General features: G+C 39.2%; 1 protein-coding gene across 2 annotated transcripts; it reads right to left on the bottom strand.

Moving 5' to 3' along the window:
• Nucleotides 1-1,985: 1,985 nt before the first annotated feature.
• LOC131234884 (chaperone protein dnaJ 10-like) lies at nucleotides 1,986-18,277 on the bottom strand. Of its 2 annotated transcripts, none has more exons than XM_058231873.1 (10): nucleotides 18,081-18,277; nucleotides 16,487-16,588; nucleotides 15,402-15,461; nucleotides 11,768-11,850; nucleotides 10,813-10,978; nucleotides 7,744-7,873; nucleotides 7,337-7,495; nucleotides 5,710-5,882; nucleotides 4,578-4,658; nucleotides 1,986-2,341 (listed from the first exon to the last, which is right to left on the bottom strand). In XM_058231873.1, the coding sequence occupies exons 2-10, from the start codon at nucleotides 16,571-16,573 to the stop codon at nucleotides 2,252-2,254; spliced, it is 1,029 nt and encodes a 342-aa protein (XP_058087856.1). In that variant the 5' UTR covers nucleotides 16,574-16,588; nucleotides 18,081-18,277; the 3' UTR covers nucleotides 1,986-2,251. The 2 variants fall into 2 exon arrangements, with proteins under 2 accessions (XP_058087856.1, XP_058087855.1); XM_058231872.1 differs by having other exon boundaries at nucleotides 16,487-16,580; nucleotides 18,081-18,276.
• Between the last annotated feature and the right edge of the window lie 217 nt (nucleotides 18,278-18,494).

Raw genomic sequence — 18,494 nt, 5'->3', positions numbered from 1 at the left:
TTTTGGGCTCATACCTTAAAAAGATCTTGATGGACGGTGTGGATAGGAGACATAAATCAGTGAGCTCCACAGTATTTGATACTCTGGATGAGCGTGATCGATACTCCCCTGCTCTATGCTTTATCAACAGGTTGTATGGAAGAGGGCATTAAGGAGGGAGAAAATTACCACCGTTAATCCCACGTTTTATCCAGCATCTTTTATGATGAATCCAAAACTTACCTTGCTAATTTAGACCTTTCACGTACGGACAGAACATTCGAGGACGAAAATACCCCTGTGCCCTACTTAAAGCTACGGTTATAATTCGTAGCTATAGGTCTAAAGACACGAAAAATTTAAAGCAGGGGTATTTTCGTTCTCAAATGCTCTGTCCGAACGTGCAAGGTCTAAGTTGGAAAGGTAAGTTTTGGATCCTTCATAAAAGACGCTGGATAAGGAGACGGATTGGCTTCTCCCCCTGACACCAGCCCCGTGGCTGCTGGTCGGTACTCCGTGGGCCCACCATGAAGTATGTGTTTCATCCATTTTTACGTATCATTTTAGGGCTTTATACAAAAACTGACGGGGATATAATTCTCAAGTGGATCACACCACGGGAAAAATAATAATATAATAATGATTGGATATCCACCGTTAAAATCCTTCTAAGGCCCACTGTACTGTTTATTTGACATCTAATCTGTTGATTAGGTCATAAGGACCCAGATGAAGGGAAAAAATAAATATCAGCGTGACCAAAAACTTTTATGCGCCCAAAATGTTTTTAATGGTCAACTTCATTCAACACTGTTTCCTATAATGTGGTCCACTTGAGATTTCGATATAGATGGACGACATGGATGAAACACATACATCATGGTGGGGCCCACAGAGCACCGACCACCAGCCATTGGCTGGTGGTAGGGGGAGTAGCCAATCCGTTTACGCTGGATAAAAGGTGGGGTTTTAATGGTGAGCATTCAATCACCACTGTTTCCTATGGAGTGGTTCACCTGAGATTTTGATCTGCTTCATTTTCGGGCTAATGCCCTATAATAAGCTAGCAAAACGGATGGACGGTGTGGATATACAATACATACATCAAGGTGGGCGCTACAGCCGGGGCTGCACCTAATCCGCTCAGTCCACTTGAGATGGACCTGACTCTAGCATGGTTTGGAATTTGGATGATAGTGTCCATTGCTAAACATTGAATCATGGTTTCCGTAAACAAGCAAATGTCATCCAATGGTGTTTGGAAGATTTTGATCCACCGTTAGCTGCTTTAGATCGTATACCATTGGATGGTCTAGATAATGTACCGTGTTAGGGCCCACATAGTAAGCAGTCAGGATCTCACCCAAAATAGATCTATGTCTCATCTGACGGGGCCACCATAGCTTGCTGATAAAAATTAAAAATAAATAAATAAAATCTCAACCATTAAAACATCCCAGTCATCTTATTCGCTGACTGTACCGAATCAGTCATATGATCCTAGCCATTAATTAGAGGTTGTTTGCCCATTGCCCCTTGACGGTTTGGATCATTTACCAGTCGCCATTTGTAATCGTCCTCAGGATTATTCAAATGCACGGCCAACCTCACCTGACCGTTGTGATGCGTCCCATCCATGGTAGGGCCCAATAGGTGAGAGGCTTGATACTGCACAAAGTGTACTGACTGTACGGACATTCAAGGACTAGTAACTAACCTAGATAATTCCGATAGCACCTTAACCGTCCGTTTGCAAGGCCAACAGCCAAATAGCTAGGGTTGACCAACGGAGATTCGGTGGTGGGCCCCACATGATGAACGGTCTGGATCAGCAAGAGGTACCTCTTATATGTACAAAATAGGGAACCGAATCAAATCTCGGGCAACTTTTGAGTCGACTCGGCGAGTTTTAGAACTAGGATACAAAGTCGCTCTGAAAAGAAGAGTATGGTAACAAGAAAAGAATAGAATCATTTTCCGAAGCAAAACAACAGGATAACTTCATGTTATGAAAAATCATCTTTCAAATCATTCAACTAGAACACAGTTAAACACAAATGGGCCCACCTCAATCAACGATCCAAACAACAATACTACATTAGCTGGCAATGAAAATCACAACCTACATTCAAATACATAGTTCAAAAGAATAGTTCAAAAGAAAGAAAGAAAGAAAACTGAAAGTTCTAAGAAGTTTTAACACATGCATCGTATACTGGGTGAGATGCCTAAACCCAATTACAATTTCTTTCAGATATAAGACAGATACAGGTCATGATGCTGCTGAAGATGATGTAGCATCATTCTTCGCACCGCTCTCATGACGCAGGCTGTTTTCTCTCCTATAAAGATCCTTGGCACCCTGAAAGGCAATTTGAAAGAACAAACATTAGGGTGCAGTTGTAAGAAGGCATGTTGAGAGAGACTGATACTCTGGTGGAGTGTGATGGATAATATGCAGGTACTTAGAAATTGCATACGTGGGATGCAAGTAAAGCAAATTAAACTATCGAAATTGTGGTTTCCCAGTTTAGATGTATCATGAACCAAAAATCAAACTTGATTATCTGACTATAGGATTGGTGGATATTTATCAGACAGTTAAAATTGCAAAAAAAAAAAAAAAAATGAAAAATGAAAAAAGAAAAAGAAAAAGAAAAAAAAAAACCCATGGTCCTATTTCAACAAGCGACCAAAGAAATTACATCATTGAACCAATTCTAGATTGAATGGGTCCTGCTAGTTCCGGTGGGTGAACTTATGGTGGGGTAGACCACGGGCCCATTCCACCAGAGGAGGAAAACAATTTGAGAAATGCTCCCACATGCAATTGTGAGGGGGAATTGGCTGGACCATGTCAGAAGAATATCTGAGATTTCTGTTCAACTGGCCGGGTTAAAGAGAAAATTACAACTGATGTGGCTTCCTGGAGCTTCTAAAAGGCTGTGACGCCACTTAAAAATAACTTTATCTCACTTTAGTTAACAGTATATTAACTAAAATGAGATTAACTCATTTTTAAGCGGCACCCAAACAAGCCCTAAGAAAATGATTGGAAACAATTCAAGGGAAGTCCCTAAGAGAGCAGATATCTGGAATATGCCACCATCTAACTGGTGAGTTTCAATGGATGCTCCGTAGGTAATCTAGGCATCTGGGGAACCGGTGTGCGGTTTCTGATGTCATGGTCCAAGGGTATTTGCTTTCTCTCCTGTCCAATTGTTACGGGTGACTCTATCTAACCGGAGCTTGGAACTATTTTAATGGGCATGAACTGACATGGGAATACTTTGGGCGATTTAAAATTGGTATTGCTTGGGTATCTACGGCTAGCAAAACTCCCTGGAAAAGAGAGCTTCCTCATTTGATGAGATAAATATGATGGCATCGAGGTGGCCAACTTCATTTTGTTTAATTCCCAGAGAAGCTAATTCGATGAGATAGGAGATTGGTGGTTTAAAGATAGAGTGAAGAACCAACCTTTGGATTTTGGGGAATTCTACCCAAGTTATTCAAAAACAGTTACGTAACAGCCGTTACATAATGGTAATGGTGGTGCCGTTACGCGATATAGGGCTGTAATGCCCAATTTGAAGAAGAAAAAAATATGGCCCTAATGGGCTTGTAACAGCCGCAATGGCCAATATGGGCCTCTAATGGGCCGATACGGCTCATAAACTTTGTGCCTTTAAAAGAATTCCGATAACAGCCGTTATAGGGGCCATAACAGCCAGTACAACCCATATAATAACGGTCATACGGCCAGCCATTATGTCTGCCAATACCGTTACCGAATACCTTGATTCTACCACTCTCTCTCCTACAACTCTATTTTGGAGAGATCAAAGATGATGTTTCTATTTCTACATAAACTAGGGTTGGGTGGATGGAGTGGAGATATGCCCCTAGAGCTACGTGATTGCACCTCATGCCTATAAAACTTCGACCAGCTATACCATATGGGCAGAGTGTTGGACAGTTAGAAGGTAGCATGAGAAGATATGAGTAAAGATTGAGTGTTGCACTTCTGCACAAGTTGTCATGGACATGTGACCTATAGTCCTTGCATTGGGTGTCTTTGGTGGAGAGGCGGAACCACTTGTTTATAACACTTGAGGATCTTGTCCATGCGCATGCATGACATGCTCCACCGTTACATGTGTGTGACCGTCCAAGTTCAAGCATTCACATGTGCATACGTGCCACCATCAATATTCAAGCACTAAGAAAATGTGGCGCATGTGTAAATGTGCCGTGAACCATTCTTTTAGTTCCCCACGTGTTGCAATCCATCCCGTCCATGTTCCAGCATAGCATGTTTAACAAACAAGGGACGGAACAAAAAGTCAGCGACATCATGTCTATGACCAGCTAGCCCTGAACGCATGCCGTGCATTGCTTGTGCAAGGCAACTTTGCCTGAATCCAAATTCCAAACAGGCCCTACGGAGCTAGGACAAAACGAAGATGATGTATGGGCAGTATACTGTTATTTACAAATAACCATATATTTTTTTAAAAAAAGAGTCAAATCCATTAACTACTAATTGCAAATGATTAAGAAATATTAGCAGGTAACATAATATTTTCATGACTTACCTGGAAAATGGTTCCTAGCTTTTTCAATGCTCTGGCTCGTAACTTGAGCACATCTCTTGAAACACTACTATCTTTGAGAACCTGAAACACAAGAATTAGTTTAACAATAGTTCCCTTGGCTTGTAAAAAGACTAAAGCGGCTACTGACTTTCTGAAGTTGGTCATCGGGGAAAAAGAAATGGAACTCAACTGTGAGAAATTTACCATGTCCTAAGCTTCAACAGACGTATAAATTGCAGACGAGCAGGATTTTTCCCTACGTGTGTTGCCAACAGTTTGGTGATCCCAAAAATAGCATATTTTTTTCCGTCAATGGTAGACTGTTTTTTTAATGGACTGATAGCTTTATTTTTCTATGGATCAAGTGAATTGGACCTTTTCTGTACTTTTTCTTAATCATTTATTTATAAGCCATGATTAAGGTGCTTCCATATTCCAGTTTAGGAGATTTTTGGTATATCCATAATTCACAGTTGGGCCCATCAGATGAATGGCCCACAGACCAAAACAGCAGCCCACATGAAAGGAACCTTTGGCCTTAGCAAACTACATCTGCTGAACAGCGACAGATTCCAGAGATTTTGACAGTCTCGTGATAATTTAGCGAAAAATACAGAAAATGGTATTATTGCAAGAAGTATCCGCAGACCTTAAAATATTTCGTTTTTATCACGATTTTAACCCCCCAAAAAACTAGAAACCTTACACAATTCGTTATATAATATAAGATAAAAAAAATTAAATTATTTATTAACTTATTATAAATACTTTTAAATATTTTATTTATGCAAGATTTTCCCAATAAAATCCCGAGAAAAACTTCAAAATTTGAAGATATCCTGAGGATTTTTCTGACTGAAATTGCCAAGAAAGAGATTTGTCACCATGCTGCTGAGGAAAGGAATCCAGTACTCAATCCCAACCATAGAGCAATAAAGTTCCTTTTTTTAAATACATTTACTACTTACTTTGTGACAAACAAAGGGGATAAGAAAATATTATCCTAGATTTTTTTTGGATTTTTTTTCTTACTAAGATGCCAAAATGGCAAAGCATATGAATCACATTATTCTGGAACACACTGTTCAATATAATCCATTTTCTCGAAAGTAAAAGTTAGTGAAACTCTTACCGCTTGGCATACATGAGAAAGGGTTGCTTCAATGTCTACCACATTGATCTTCCAAAGAGAATTAAGCATCACGTCTTTATTATCTTCCACGTGCTTCAACAAGTTCTCTTCTTTATTTTCACCTTGCCCCACTTTCTCCATCCCTTCCTGTAATTGAATTAAAGACACAGCACCTGCACATTTCAGAGACAACAAGTGGCGTGTTGGCTCCAATTCTGAAGAAAGACATACAACCATGATTCGCCTTCCCGAAAAAGCATGCAAGGACCATATATGCAGAACCCATAACAAATGCATACTTAGACATGAACATGCTTCGGTATCAAACATAGCATCCTGGAAATAGGGCTGGCAAAGGGTTAAGTTGTTATGCAGGCCAGCTATCCCAACCCGCTTCTTAGTTAGTTGGGTTTGGGCTACATTAGTCAGGTCACATGCAAGGTTCAGGCCAGAAAATGAGGGTCATTATTTAAACAGTCTGGTCAGATCCCCAACCAAACTGACTGATATGATTTTCATAAATAGTACTAGAAGGTTATAATCACCAAATGACTTTAATAATACTAATGGTCCTGAAAATGATGCCATAAGGTCACGGGTCAGGTGCAATGGGGCTTGGCCTAATAATTTTTTTCATGGATTGAGCCATGAGCTTAGATTCTATATGGTTGAGCAAATAGTCTGTGAGTGGGTCATGGGTCATGGATGCAGGAGGCTAAGGTCAGAATTTTTACCCCATTCGTAAATGGAGCTGACCCTGACCGATCGGATATGACCCGACCATTACCTACAAACTTGTGGCCATTAGGATTCTGGCCGAAGGACATCTAACTGTCCACAAGGTTGCAAGTAATGGTTGGATTTAGCATCTGAGTGGTCAGATCAGATAACTGACATGAACCGAACCTGACCCATTGCACCACTATGGAGTCCCAAAATTGATGCATCTGCAAAGCTATACAATAATTTCAAAATATATTTTATTATAAATAGAGAATTGGTGAGATGTGATTCATCAGATTTCAAAACTTGATGATTTACAATACATGATTTACTAAGCCGAATGTTATTCATGCCAGACAAGGCAATGATGATGATGATATTATTGTCTAAATAGAGTGTTGCTAAGCCCTCACATGCCCCTACAAATGACAGTACATGACGACCTGGCATTCCCGGCACATCTGACCCAAGCAGGTGGCTCCACCATACAGATGGCTTTGCCGAAAATCAGGCCAGTCAACTCAGGTGGATCACATGTACAAAAACAAATGATGGTTAAAAGAAGTTCCAGCAGTCCACATTTATGTACATGTGTGGTCTGACTAACAAGTAGACCCGCTTAATATTTGAGCCAAGCCAAATACAGGTGGAGCCCATGTGGTGCATGGCTCCGATGCGCTACACAGGTAGAGGTGAGTGCAAACTTAGCAGAACTCATTTAAGTATTACTGCAACTGAAAAATGCACTTATACAATAGAAATAGGAGTATTTAAAGTATATAAATAGTCACCAAAAAAAAAAGAAGAAGAAGAAGAAGATAACTTGGAGATTTCTTCCTAAGAGCTACTGAAAGTGTCCATCGCAGATTTTTTAGGTGTCCCTGTTACATAGTTAAGCAATAACCTGAAGCAGCAGTCACTTGTGATTTTATATGATGGCCTTTGCCCCGTACCCACTCTGCTAAGAAAGGCACGCCCATAAAGAGTATATTCTTCCCAAGCTCCCTAGCAGCTTGCCTCGTATAGATATAACCGATAGTGTGTAGCATTGCCTCCCCAAAAGCTGAAAATTGCAACAAGTACGAGTTCATCGCAATGTAGTTACCACAAAAACAGGTCTATGGACCATACAATTATATGTTTGAAGAATGTAACTTATTCATGAGAAGATTACCCGTGCTAGGATATTACAAACATGGAACTCAAGTTAATCTTTATAGAAGATAATCATATCAAGAAAGGTAATAGAGTGTTTCCTTTAGATAATAGTAATGGATTTCAAGCTTTCTAGTAATGCATAAATAGATATACCAGCTTGTGACAGCTGACGGGCTTCCTTGTTTGCCCAAATTACAAACTCGTCCTTTCTGCCTTCTACAAATGGTTGAAGACGGTCCTTTAGATATTGGATAAGCTTTTCCACCCTTTCCTTTTGGACCTCCTGCACTCACAAAAAGAAATTAGGCTTAACGCCAAATCTATAGACCAAAGAAGTAAAGCATATTAAAGAAGCAAACAACAGTCTTACAGACCATTGAAATTCAAAAGTATCCTCTTTTATAATAATGACATCTCCAACTATCCTAGGCAAGAGAGTGATTACCAATCCAAATGTCTAACCAAAATCTAACATTTTCTCCTCTTCCCAAAGAGTAGGAGATTCTATCAAACATCGGGAAAGCAGCCTTGGCAATGCCTTTCCACAGGAACGAGGCTCAATAGAGCGATGAATTTTTAGTCCACCTTGCAGTGGTTATTCCATATTTTGCCTCCACTATATGACGCCAATATGTTCTTCACAACCAAATCTCCAAACTCATTTACCCAAAAGAGCTTCGTTAAACAGGATAAGGCCTTTAAAGTTGGCCCCTCCATTATTGTAAGGACAACAAACTTCATTCCACTTCAAAATAGGAAAATTTCCTCCACTCGAACCACCTTGCCAAAGTAAGTTCCTTCTGAGCTTGCCAATCTTTGAAATCACTGATTTGGGACATCTGAATAAGGAGAGGAAATAGACTGGAAGGTTAGAAAGGGAAGCTTTGATAAAATTACTTCTCCCTACCAACGAAAGGAGATTAAACTTCCAAGCCGAGAGTTTCCATTCAATTCTTTTTATGATTTTGTCCCACAGGGCTAATGGGGGCTTACCTATACACAGGGGCAAACCCAAGTACGGAGTTGGAAGAATACTTACCTTGCCCCCAAAAGACTTAGCTAAAGAATTACAAACCTCAGGTTCCAGATTGATTCCAAAGAATTCGATCTTGGGAAGGTTGATTTTCATGCCTGAGACCACTTGGAACCAGGTGATAGTTATGCTAAGGAGAGCCACCTGCTTTTCTTTTGCTTCACAGAACAGGAGAGTATCATCTGTTTGGAGTCTTGTGTGATTAGTGTATATCAATGAAACTTAATGGAAAGTTTTTTAAGAGATCCGTTAGATTGGCTATGCCATATGGCACAGTGTTGGGCATTTACATCGCAACATGAGCGGGGAGTGAATGTTGCAGGGATAAGTATGCTGAGATGAATTTGTGGGAATACTATGAAAGAAATAAGAATGGGATGGTCTCAAGCAGCTTAGGATTACAGTATAATGGCCACCACAGATGGCGCCAATGTGGAGGGGAACATTGATTAGGATGGAAATGATGATAACCAGATACCCATTTAGTCCATGCCATGCTTCAAGGGTAGACATGAACATATGGATGAGATAAAAATGCAACCTGCCTATCCGCCACCATAACATTTCTACCTTCTTTTAAAAAAAAAAAAAGAAAAAAAGATAACGATAATTTGTATTAAGACAAATCAGGGTACAAAACAGGAGGATAATCTCGCTGAGTTAGCGAGAAGAGATGCCTCCATTAGACAGAAAAATACAATCCTTAATATAAGCAAAATTAAAGGCCCATTCCGCAATGTACTGCTGCACTTTCTGGATAGTTGCTTCCACCGATATGTTGATGTCATTGAAACATCTCCTGTTTCTAGCTTTCCAGACCGACCACCAAACTGCCATAAGACAGATTTTCCATATCTTGTTTCTTTGGATTCCCAAATTGGAACCAAGCCAGGCTTTGAAGAGATCCTCAGCAGAGCAAGGAAAGCACCACGAGATAATGAAGAAACTGAGGACAGCCGACCAAACTTGGGAGATGAAGGGACAATGAACAAACAAGTGGTCCACTGATTCATCCGATTTCATACAACAAAGGCATATATTAGGAATAATCATTCCCCTTTTCCTCAAATTATCCACGGTTAACACTTTCTTTTTAGCCACTAGCCAGCCGAACGCTGAAATTTTTGGAGGAACTTTTACTTTCCAGATTTTCCTAAGTGTATCTTTTTCCTTTACTGCTGGATTGAAGTCCATGAATTCGTACAGAGATTTAAATGAGAATGGGTCTGATTTTCCGTGTCTCCAGATAAGGGAATCTTCAAAAGATTGGTCAGGCTTGAAGCAGGATAGCTGACGTTGAAGTAATACAAATTCCTCGATCTCCCATTCATTAAGATTTCTTCTGCAGGTTATGTTCCAGACGTAATCTTCCCCGTTTTTTGAGAAACAATCAGCCACCAAGATTGATTGGTTTGGTGCCAAGCGATAAATGTTGGGGAATACGTCTTTAAGAAGGGATTCTCCCGCCCACAAATCTTCCCAAAACCGCATTTTATCCCCCTTACCAATTGCTATGCTAGTCCCAGCTATGACCTGTGGGTACCTTCCATTAAAAGCTTCCTCATATGGCATGAGTGCCTAGGGATCTACCTTCCGGCAGTTTGGAATCACGTCTTAACTTATTAGTACTTGTCTTTTCTCTACGCTAATCACTACCAAACTGTGTTAATTAATTCATGAACCTGCAATAGAGGAAACTTCACATGTTCCTTTATAATCACAAATCTAGTGATCAAAAGAAGATGATACACAACAAGATAGCTTCACGCAGTATACTCAAGATTTTAGTTCTGATAAGTGGGGCCATGGTTCAGCATTCGGACCATTGTCTCCACTATGGATGGACCATGCCCTAAAAATCTCTTGGATTGGACAATCCTAACCTTTTGATTTGTAGCCTAAAATAGACGATTAAGCAGAAGAATGCAGTAACTATCTACATTAATCTGGGAAAAAAAGTCCCGAGATTGGCGGCTGGGATCTCCCAATCTGGGATATTTTTGAGGCATGGTCAATAGCCATGGTCGAATGCAAGAGACCAATGATCTGGGTTACCAAACCATGGCCCCACTTGTTAGTACTAAAACTATTGAGTATAACATGCAAAGCCTCAGGTTGAGGGTCCTATAATTCCTCATAAAGTTGTCACTTCCTCGGTATAATATTAATAAGTGATGGGTGTACTATACCTGCAATTTCTCCCGAAGTTTATGCCTTCGTACTTCTGGGACCTGTGACTCTTCTTCAGCTTCTACACATGCCATGGAAGCCAAAGCAAGCTGCCCAACATAGTCCTCAAAAAAATCACTCCCGAAAAGCATCCCAAATACCGCAGCAGCATCCACCATAGAATCCCTGAAAATGAGTAACAAATTGAAATGTAAATATCAGTATTGTGTCATGTCTGACACATTGGCTGAGCGCACACAAGTATCTGGGTATCATAGTTATTAAATATATTTGTTTTTTTTTTTTTTTTTTGACCCATAATGTTCTCTTTTCATTTAAAATAAGGCAGAGCACGCAATGTTAAGAACTGATATCGAAGTTAGTTATCAAGCACTTAGCATCCAGACACATGGCCCACATGTACAAGATCCTGAGTGTTTGTCATTGTGCCATGAATTAGTTATCAAGCACTTAGTATCCAGACACATGGACCGCATGTATGAAATCCTGAGTGTTCGTCATTGAGCCCTGCCATGCATAGGCCATATGCAAAAAACCTCACCTTTCAGAAGATCCTAGTCATTGATTAGAGTATTTTGCCCATTGAACTTTGACCATTGGTTGGAGCCTTTCCTACAATCTAGAATCCCCTCAAGTCCATGTACCAGCACCTAGGACCACCTGACAGATGAAGTTTTTGGGGCATGCCCCATCCACTGTTGGGCCCAATAGACAAAAGGTCCAAATCCAGTTCACATGTGCTACATGTATGGATGTTACATGCTTGATAACTGAGTAATGATAGCATTGAATCCTCTTCTTAAAATAAAAGGCTAAGCATAAATTTGGTTAACTCAATACAAGTCGATAGCATTCTGTGTGCACGAGTCTAACAGAATAAGAAAATCGTAATTTGACAGTAGACGAGCTCATAAATGCCTATTAAGAAAGCTATTGTAAGTTAGGCGAACTTACTGGGCTACAGCTGACTTTCCATTCTTGTCATATGATTCACGCTTCACAGGATCACTTAGAACTTGATAAGCCTCCCCAAGAACCTTTATACAGACAACACAATCAGCACTGAAGAAGTTTGTAGTACCGTGAGATATAACTACCAAAGATTTTGATGGGTCTTAAATGGTATAGATCTTCAAAAAAGTTGAGTTTAAGGCAATTATAGGCTTGTAATTACAAGTGAAGAGAAATTAAGAATCGATCGTTTAGAGAGATTACATCAAACTAGTAGGTATGGCACGTGCAATGGACATGGAGGGAGAGGTGGTGGTTTAGAAAACATGGGAGAGAAGCCAAAGGGAGTGGAGAAGTGGTTGTAAAAGGGACTTGTTAGATTCTCTTACAGAGTGCGAGGGTTGATACTCAAGTTTGAAATTGTACACATGGCGTATATTAGCTCAAGCAAACTGCTTAAGTTGTGAGAACCACATTAGATACCTGAGTTTCCAAATTCAAGATCGATTTATTGTTTCTAATCTCCTATTAATAACCATTTATTTGTTCAATTTGAATAATTGACTGTTTTTGTTTGGCCATCCATTAAATATCCACCAATCAGCCAATTAGAAAATAAAATCAATAAATATTTTTTTAAAATCAGGATGCATCTGAATTGATACCCACAATTTGCATTGTTTACTTTTAGTTAGCGTTTTAAATAGCGGTAGCATGTAGTGTAGCGTTCAACCCTCTATAATGTAAGTAGTGTAAGCTACACGATACTTCTATTTTTTAATTTAAAAATGGAAAACAATGATAAATAATAAGACAAAATAAAAAATAAATAAAAATAAAAATAAAAATGCCTAAAAGATTATTCATTGTTCAAATACAAGCAAGTGCAAACAAGTTATTAATTATCATTTATCAAGAGCCAATCCACATATATAAACCAAATCAAATCATTATGGCATCAACAACTTTCTAAGCAAACCATTTTAATTAATAATGTCTAATTGAAACCACAAGTCACTACTCAAAAGTATGAAAGGAAATCAAAATCCCACAGGTTGGGAGTATTAAGTACAAAATACAATTATCATTTATAATTTTTTTTTTTTAAAACGTAGCGTATGTTACATATGCCATATGTACACTACATACGCTACAACCCCTATAGAATACGTTGCAGGGGATTTACGTTATTTGCTAACGCTACGCAATGTAGTAGTTACGCTATGCTATGCTACGAACGCTATTCAAAACACTACTTTTAGTTCATGGACGCCAACATGTATAATTTCTTAATGCCTGTGTATCCTTAAAAAAAGAACAAAGAAAAAAGAACTTCTTCCAAAGATTGCCTTTTCAAGCTTTCAATAATTAGTCTCCAACAGGGAACATCTGTTGAGCCAACGCACCACTCCTTAGTGACTTACCCCTCATTCAACACATTAGAATAGCATATCTAACCAGCTTCAAATCAAATGACGAAGCGGACTTCTCAAACAGCATCCTCATGCCAAACTTTGAAAACACCTAAAATTTGTAAAGAGTGATTTTTGGCGAGTATTTTCTACATTTCTATGATGCATTTGAATTCAAACTGAGTTGTAGGCATTCAGCTTAATTAAGAGCAAATGATGAAAGGTAATGATGCTCATTGCTCCCAGAATCAAAAGAAACACATCATCCACGTACTGCAAATGAGAGATCGAAGTGGATAATCTTCCCACACTAAAAATCCCTAAAACAAGTCATTTTGCTACCCCATTTCTATCTTTCTCCCAAGTGCTTCAGCAACCACCACAAAGAGAAGAGGAGAAAGCAGGTCCCCTTGGCGCAACCCCCTCGAGCATTGGAAAAAACTTAGAAGAGTCATTGACCAACGATGAAAATCTAGCCAAACTCACACACTCCATCATCCAAGTCCTCCATCTCGGACCGCACCCGATTCTGCCCAACATATAGTCAAGAATGCCCCAATCAACATGATCATACACCTTTTCAATGTCCAATTATCAAACCACGCCACTTAATTTATCTTTATGTCTAGAGTCAATGCACTCATGAGTGATCAAGGTGCTATCCAAGATTTGCTGCTCCTCCACAAAAGCTCCTTCGAACATCAAGAAAACACATCCTAGCTTTGCCCCGAATCTAGTTGCTAGGACCTTTGCAATGATTTTATAAATGCTTCCAATAAGGCTAATGGGTCTATAATCTTACAGGTTTTCCGCACCTGAAATCTTAGGGATCAACGCAATGAAGGAGGCCCCAATATCTCTAGAAAGTAGCCCCCTCCTATGAAATTCAGGGCAAAATTCATGACACCCCCTTTCACAATTTCTCAAAAGACTTGAAAAAAGCTAAGGGGAAGCCATCCAGACCCAACACTTTGTCTCTCCCCAGGGGAAAAACTGCTTCCTTCATTTCAGCTTCCGAGAATTCCCCCTGTAGTGAGTCCGCCTCCTCACTAGAAAAACTTTGAAATTGCAGGTTATACAGCTTAGGTCTATACCATGGATTTGTATGCAACAAATCTTGATAGAAACAGACAATCTTCTTGCACACCATATCCTTTTCTTCCACTCTTTCACCATCCACCACAATACTACTAATCTTGTTGCATCTTGCCCAGGCGCTAGCAATGCTGTGGAAAAACTGAGTATTCTTATCTCCCTCTTTAAGCCAATTCGCACATGATCCTTGCTTCCATTTGATCTCTTCCTCCTTAAGATGATTTGCATATTCTTGCCCCAGATTCAGACGAAGATTAATGTCCTCTGACATTACAAACTTTCAAAAGTTTCATAGCACCACCCGAAGTAAACCTCAAAGAGTTACAGTAACCACAAAGCATATGAAGTTCCTTAACCTTCTCCTCTATTCCACTCTTGAAACTATCCAATCACATGATACAAAATTGACTAAAGGTTCAAATCAGCTTACAGTCTTCCCCCTTTAACCATTGCAGCAATCCAGTTACCGATTCTTCCACATATGAGCCACCAAGCCATAACAGTAGCAGGTTATATGCTGCAGTCGCGTTTCTGTCTGATGTGATTGGGCCATGAATTGAGTGAAAAAAGATATTTTTGTGTAAATTCGTTGATTTCGTATAGTCCCAAGTGGCATTAGGGGTGTTAATGGGCTCGGCTAGGCAGTTTCTAAGGCTTGTGCAAACTTGGCCTGGGGCAAAATACAAGGGTCCAGGCCTGACCAGCCCACCAGATAAGCATCTAGGTCCCCACCCAACCCACTTGCCAAGTATCCATTCCAATGGTGTTAAACAAGTCGGACTAGATCAGGTTGTCATGTCAGGCCTTACACATATCTAAAAGCAGGCCTCGCCTGATAGTTATGAGGCATCCAAACTAACAGCAGTTATCCACAGTCCCAGCGCAGCTCACAGCAAACAGGACATGGGCCCATGCTGGGTCAGCTGGCCCGCTTTCAAATTTCACCCCTAAATGGCATCTTGATCATCTACATGAGACTTGGAATCTAATCTAACTGATGACGTATTACAAACACTGATCATTTCCTGCAACAAGACTATTTGAGAACCCACAGAAAAAAAATTCACATTCCTTGGATACACTAAGATTCTCGCTGGCGATGCTCAAGTACATTAAAGTAAATATAATACCTGAAAATTATGAGCAGCCTTGGGATCTCCAGGATTTTTATCAGGGTGTACCAACCTTGCCTACAAAACCAACACACAAATATAGCGTAATAACTAAAATGATCTCATGGCAAAAAAAAATAAAAAATAAAAAGGCGACTGGAATATATTAAAAAAGAAGAGGAGACAACAGGGGCTGCCGAGATGGTATACTTATGGTTTTGGGAAAACAAATGCAAGGATAATTAATAAACAGTTTGCTAGAGGGTGCAAAAGGCATTTGCGGCAACTTTCAATTGAACAGGGTGCTTCGTTTGGAAAGTCTAGAAACCCCATTCTGCATTGAGCATGATGGAGAGCACCAATCAAACCAGGTCTAGATTGAAAGTGGTCTCATTTCTTCAAATAGAAGAAATAAGATAATGGCCAATGGACCAATGGCCATTCCACTCAATGCTGATGTAGTATTTTCAAATACAGCCTAAGATTTTATTGCAAATATGTTTAGCAAAACGGGCTACTGAATCTGCATTACTAGCCATTATCAGATCGTATAAATCAAATCCAAAAGAAGAAGAAGAAGAAGAAGAAGAAGAAGAAGAAGGACTCTAAGAAGAAACTAACAAAGAAAATCAAAAGAACTGAAGAAAGTTCGCCTATGGCATAGTCACCATTTCGGATGTAACATCAACAGAATTCTATAGCTTCCTCGACCGAAATCTACAAAGAAGCTATCAACCCAAACAAGCAAAGGTATCCCAAGTAAACCCAAGTGTCCAAACCAGCAACTATATGATTAACAAAATGGAGGCTAAGTGTGCTTTTGAATGCACTATCAACTTGAATCACAATAGCTCATAAATAACCAGACTACAATTTTATTCCTCAAAATCATGTTGAGGGTCTGGACTCCAATTTTTCAATTTACTTCTAATTTGAACCTGAATGAAATGTAACTGCAATTTGGAGGCCTGCTTCCTCATTGTGTATACAAGTATAATTAACTTTTGCTATTTCCTCATCATTAAAATTTAAAAAAAAAAAAAAAAAAATGTTCACAATTCAATTCATTTGTGCATTTAAACACAGCCTGAGATATACGTTACCTTGATGTAGTAAGCCTTTTTTATTTCAGCTGCTGATGCATCAAAACTCACACCCAAGATGTCATAATACTCAGTGTCCTTCACCATCGCTTTCCTGTTAAACTCCAACAACACAAATGCAAAAATCAGAAACCATATTAACCACAAAAATTCCAAAATTACCCATACAAAATGGCTAAAACAAATATTAAACAATCCAAAATAAATCAACATTGAAACATTGTTCAAAATCTTGATAAATCACAAAACAACTAAAGAGGATGGCCAATTAAGGTATAATTACTTGAGAAATTAGTTTTCATGCATCAAGAAGTGAATAATGTTCCAATGTGACCATTGCGTACAAATGGAGCACATGGTTCATACTTCATCGATCTGTAGAATGCACCTGACCGCTGTAAATGGGGCTTGCCCAAAAAATATTCCAGTCTGTAAGATTCTAGCCATCCAATCTTTAACCTTTTTGTTAATTCTTCTTATATTTCTCCATAACCATTGTTTTAGACCACTAATCAAAGGAATAGGATCTTCTAACAACAGAGAAATTTATGCCACAGGGATAATTGGACCAATGTGCGATTTCCACGTTTGGGGATCTTCCAATGACATCATGCAACTAATTTCCACATTCGTGCTACACAAAATTCACACTAAAAAACGCAGATGGAAACCCAATCTCACACAAAATACATTAGGAGGAGGCAAAAAATACACCAAGATAAAACCAATCTAGAATCCACCACTAAAAAGTTCCAAACTATATAAAGAATATCATGAACCTAATTTCCAGATACTTGCAGCTTACAAGACCTTCATCGGAAAATAAAATTAAATATTTAAAATACACAACTACACCCCAGAAAATCATCATGAGTCAAACGCTCAAGCACTCTGACACTCACCACAATAACCAAAACGACCCATCAATCGAAGCTTCAAAATGAATAGAACCGAGTCACTAATTCTCCAAAATGAGAAACTGTAGATCCCTCAGACTACGATGATTAAAAAAAAATTAATGCCCAAATCTAAAACATAAAAACAGCACAACAGAAATATATGGAGCCACTAAATTAAACCCAACCTGATTGGTTTGCACACACCACCATTTTCAATAACCCAAAGTGGAAAAATGGGTGTATTCAAATTCAATCAGGGTACATGCATACGCCCTTTCTTTCAAATACCTCAGAATGGGAAAATGGGTGTATGAAAATTCAATCAGGGAGTGCATGCATAAACCCATTTTCAATACCCAAGATGGGGAAATGGGTGTATGCAAATTCAATCAGGGTGCGTATGCATACACACATTTTCAATACATAAAATGGATGGATGTATGAAAATTCAATCAGGGTGCGTATGCGTACACCCATTTTCACTACCCAAAACGGATAAATGGGTGTTTGCAAAATCAATCAAGGTGGCTGTAGCTATTAACTCCTCAAAAGATAATCACACCCAAAGCAAACCCCACCAAGACCAACCAATACAAAAAAACAATGACTACCCAACATTCCAAGCTTCTATATGCAAAGAAAATTTGAAGGAGAAATTCAAAGACAGCGGAAATTAGAGTAGGAAAATGACATACCAAGAAAACAAGGAACAAGATCTGCCACTCAAACTTCTTCAAAATTTCGACAGGAATATGATATTTGTGAAAGCTCTCAAGTCCTTGGAAGTCAGATTTCCAGTAGTAACCCGGTAAATCTCAGAGGAATATATATGGGGTTTTTACCCCGGAATCCCTGAGGAATCTATATTTTATGATGCTGGAAATTACTTCCAGGTGATTTTGAGGAATGGAATTACAAACATACACTGATGTAATTTTTTCTATCAAGCACTGAAAGTCGAGACTTGTGGGCCCACATGTATAAGATCTAACGCATCCAACATATGCACCTCACCACGGTGATAACACTAAAAAGACCCACCAAACCGATCAACACTGAGGTCTTGCATCGATTCCCTAATGGGGGTGGCTAACAGTGAAGTGTGATCT

The sequence above is a fragment of the Magnolia sinica genome, chromosome 19 (assembly GCF_029962835.1).
Source record: "Magnolia sinica isolate HGM2019 chromosome 19, MsV1, whole genome shotgun sequence".
NCBI lineage: Eukaryota > Viridiplantae > Streptophyta > Magnoliopsida > Magnoliales > Magnoliaceae > Magnolia > Magnolia sinica.
This window is presented reverse-complemented; position numbering and strand designations above follow the sequence as displayed.

Coding starts and splice junctions, on each gene's coding strand:
- LOC131234884 (XM_058231873.1), bottom strand. CDS start 16,573: ATGGTGAAGGACACTGAGTATTATGACATCTTGGGTGTGAGTTTTGAT. Junction 11,851..15,401: donor AGGCTGCTCATAATTTTCAG/GTATTATATTTA, acceptor GTCTGTATAAAG/GTTCTTGGGGAGGCTTATCA. Junction 7,874..10,812: donor AACTTCGGGAGAAATTGCAG/GTATAGTACACC, acceptor TTGTGAGTGCAG/GAGGTCCAAAAGGAAAGGGT.